We start from the raw sequence: 2,733 nt of genomic DNA, 5'->3' as shown, positions 1-2,733 counted from the left end.
ATTAAGCCAAGTCTACCCAGGATTCTACATGGTCCTTCGAACCGGATATGAACCAGTGATATGGATGATTGAGCTTTTAAAACATCTTATATTGAATAACCACCAGATAATATATCGTCAACGTAAGTTTCATTGCGTAAAATAAGGGCTGCTTTAGGAAATTGTTTTTCAGAGTCTTCGGCTAGCTGAAGGAGTGTGCATATTGCCAAAAATGGAGCCCACATTCAACCAATGCTCTCAAATTGACCTTATCCTTGGTAACGATTCAGAACGATATATAAACATCGATGGCATAAAGAAGAATGTTTGTGGCCTTGCATTTGCATACAATACAATATTTGGTTGGGTCCTTAGTGGTCCCATTATTGGCAACCCTATACACTCGTTTACAACCACCATAATTCCTTCTGAAACTTCCATTCTAAACGATCATCTGCGAAAATTCTGGGAACAGGAAGAGTTGCCATCTCCTAAACACTTGTCTAAAGAAGATCAGTATTGCGAACAATTCTATAAAGAAACCACAATCCGCCAAGCTGATGGAAAATATGTGGTGCGATTACCCTTTAAAAAAGAATTCCCTAATTTTATATTTCTTGGTGCATCCAGAATATTGGCTCTTGGCCAATATTCGCGCATGAAACAATCTCTAGCCAAAAGTCCTAACCTCCAAGCTCAATATAATGCTGTTTTAGAAGAATATTTATCACTTCAACATATGGAAAAAAGTTCGTTCCGTGAAATCTCCTCTGATAATTAATATTTCTCATTCTATTTACCACATCATGCGGTCGTTCGCCCTGAACACAAAACCACCAAAGTTAGGGTAGTTTTCAATGCGTCCAGAAAAACAAAATCAGGATATTCTTTAAATGACGTGTTATACACTGGTCCAACTTTGCAACAAGACCTCATGAATGTGATTCTCAACTGGCGAAAATATCGTTATGTTTTCAGTGGCGATATACAGAAAATGTATCGTCAGATTTTAGTACACCTTGAGGACAGACCTTTTCAACGTATTTTGTTTCAAAAAGAACACAATGCCCCTTTTATCGATTATCAACTTAAAACAGTAACATTCGGGTTGAATTGCGCTCCATTTTTGGCAATACGCACACTCCTTCAGCTAGCCGAAGACTCTGAAAAACAATTTCCTAAAGCAGCCCTTATTTTACGCAATGAAACTTACTTCCGTTAAAGAAAATCACGGCAAACGATTCTCAAATACTCTCTAATATCCCTCCCGAGGATTTGTATGATTCAGATTTTCTTCGCTTTCACGAAGCAAGCACTGCCAAAACATTAGGAATAAAGTGGAATGCTCTTAGCGACACTTTTTCCTACTCATTCAATCCGATTCCTCAATCCTCCAATATCACAAAACGATTTATACTATCTGCAGTTGCCAAATTATTTGATCCTGCAGGTTGGATAAATCCTATAGTTATCAGAGCAAAAATGCTTATGCAGCAGCTCTGGCTAGAAGGTCTAGATTGGGATCAAAATGTCGGACCTGAATCCCTTTAAACCTGGAACAATCTCATATGCGATCTTCCTCACATAGAAAATATTGAAATCCCAAGATGGATCCAATATACACCATCTGACATCATACAAGTTCATGGTTTTTCTGATGCTTCTAAGCATGCATATTGCGCCACAGTATACATAAGATGCCAAACTCAAAAAAATATCTCTTACTCAAATCTGTTGGTTGCAAAAAGCAAAGTAGCGCCACTACAGACCGTTTGTTTACCTCGTCTCGAGCTTAACGGTGCTGTTTTATTGGCAAACCTGGTTAATCATATACTTAATTTTCTCAATCTCAACCAATCTGAAATCATATTATGGACAGATTCGACAATTGTTATAAATTGGTTGTCTAAACCTCCAGTGACTTGGGAAACATACGTAGCAAACCGCATATCTCAGATTCATAGATTAACACCAAAAGCAACATGGCGACATGTTCCTACTCATGATAATCCAGCCGATATGGGTACACGAGGCTGTAGACCTCAGGGTTTAGTAAACAACTCCTTATGGTGGCACGGCTTACTAATCCCCCTTCAACGTGGCTAGCTAAAGTAGATATACAACCTTTACAGCACTCGTTGGCAACATTCACTAATCCTATTCGTAACAATGATATCTTAGAAAACTTTTCCTCATACCATCGAGCGTTGCGAGTTTTATGTTACGTTTTTCGTTTTAGGAAACGCATATCTAATACAAGTTATTCTACTGTTAATCTGACCCAAACCGAAGTAAATTCTATAAAAATTAAGCTCATTATTCTCGCTCAAAAATCTTTTCATGAATCAGATTATTTATGTTTGTTAAATTCCCAACAAATTCCAAATAAAAGTCCTCTGAAAACACTAAATCCCTTTCTAGATTCCAATAAAATCATGAGAGTTAATGGCAGATTATCAGAATCATCACTTCCCTATAACGAACGTTACCCAATAATCTTACCTGGCAACTCACGGTTCTGCCATTTATATTTAACTTATTTACACATAACCCTGGCTCATGCAGAATGCAACCAAATGTGTAGAATAACTCAAACTGAATTTTACATTACTCGTTTAAAATCAAGAGTTAAAAAAGTTATTCGTCATTGTAAGACGTGCCTTATATATAAACAAAGAAGTTGTGCTCAAATAATGGCTCCATTACCACCAGATAGGTGTAACCTCTCAGGGCCATTCCAAACTACCGGTATTG

General features: G+C 37.4%; 1 protein-coding gene across 1 annotated transcript; it reads left to right on the top strand.

Annotated features, from left to right (window-relative positions):
- The first annotated feature begins 211 nt into the window (after window positions 1–211).
- On the top strand, window positions 212–760 carry LOC119610411. Its single transcript, XM_037965593.1, has one exon. The coding sequence runs from the start codon at window positions 212–214 to the stop codon at window positions 758–760; it is 549 nt and encodes a 182-aa protein (XP_037821521.1).
- Window positions 761–2,733: the final 1,973 nt, after the last annotated feature.

Source organism: Lucilia sericata, unplaced genomic scaffold (assembly GCF_015586225.1).
Source record: "Lucilia sericata isolate MDLA Ls3-8-SP2 unplaced genomic scaffold, ASM1558622v1 Contig000028F_arrow, whole genome shotgun sequence".
Classification (NCBI taxonomy): domain Eukaryota; kingdom Metazoa; phylum Arthropoda; class Insecta; order Diptera; family Calliphoridae; genus Lucilia; species Lucilia sericata.
Note: the sequence above shows the minus strand (reverse complement) of the source record. Positions and strands in the feature narration are given on the sequence as shown.

What these genes read in the sequence shown, in the direction of transcription:
- LOC119610411 (XM_037965593.1), top strand. Translation starts at nt 212, where the DNA reads ATGGAGCCCACATTCAACCAATGCTCTCAAATTGACCTTATCCTTGGT.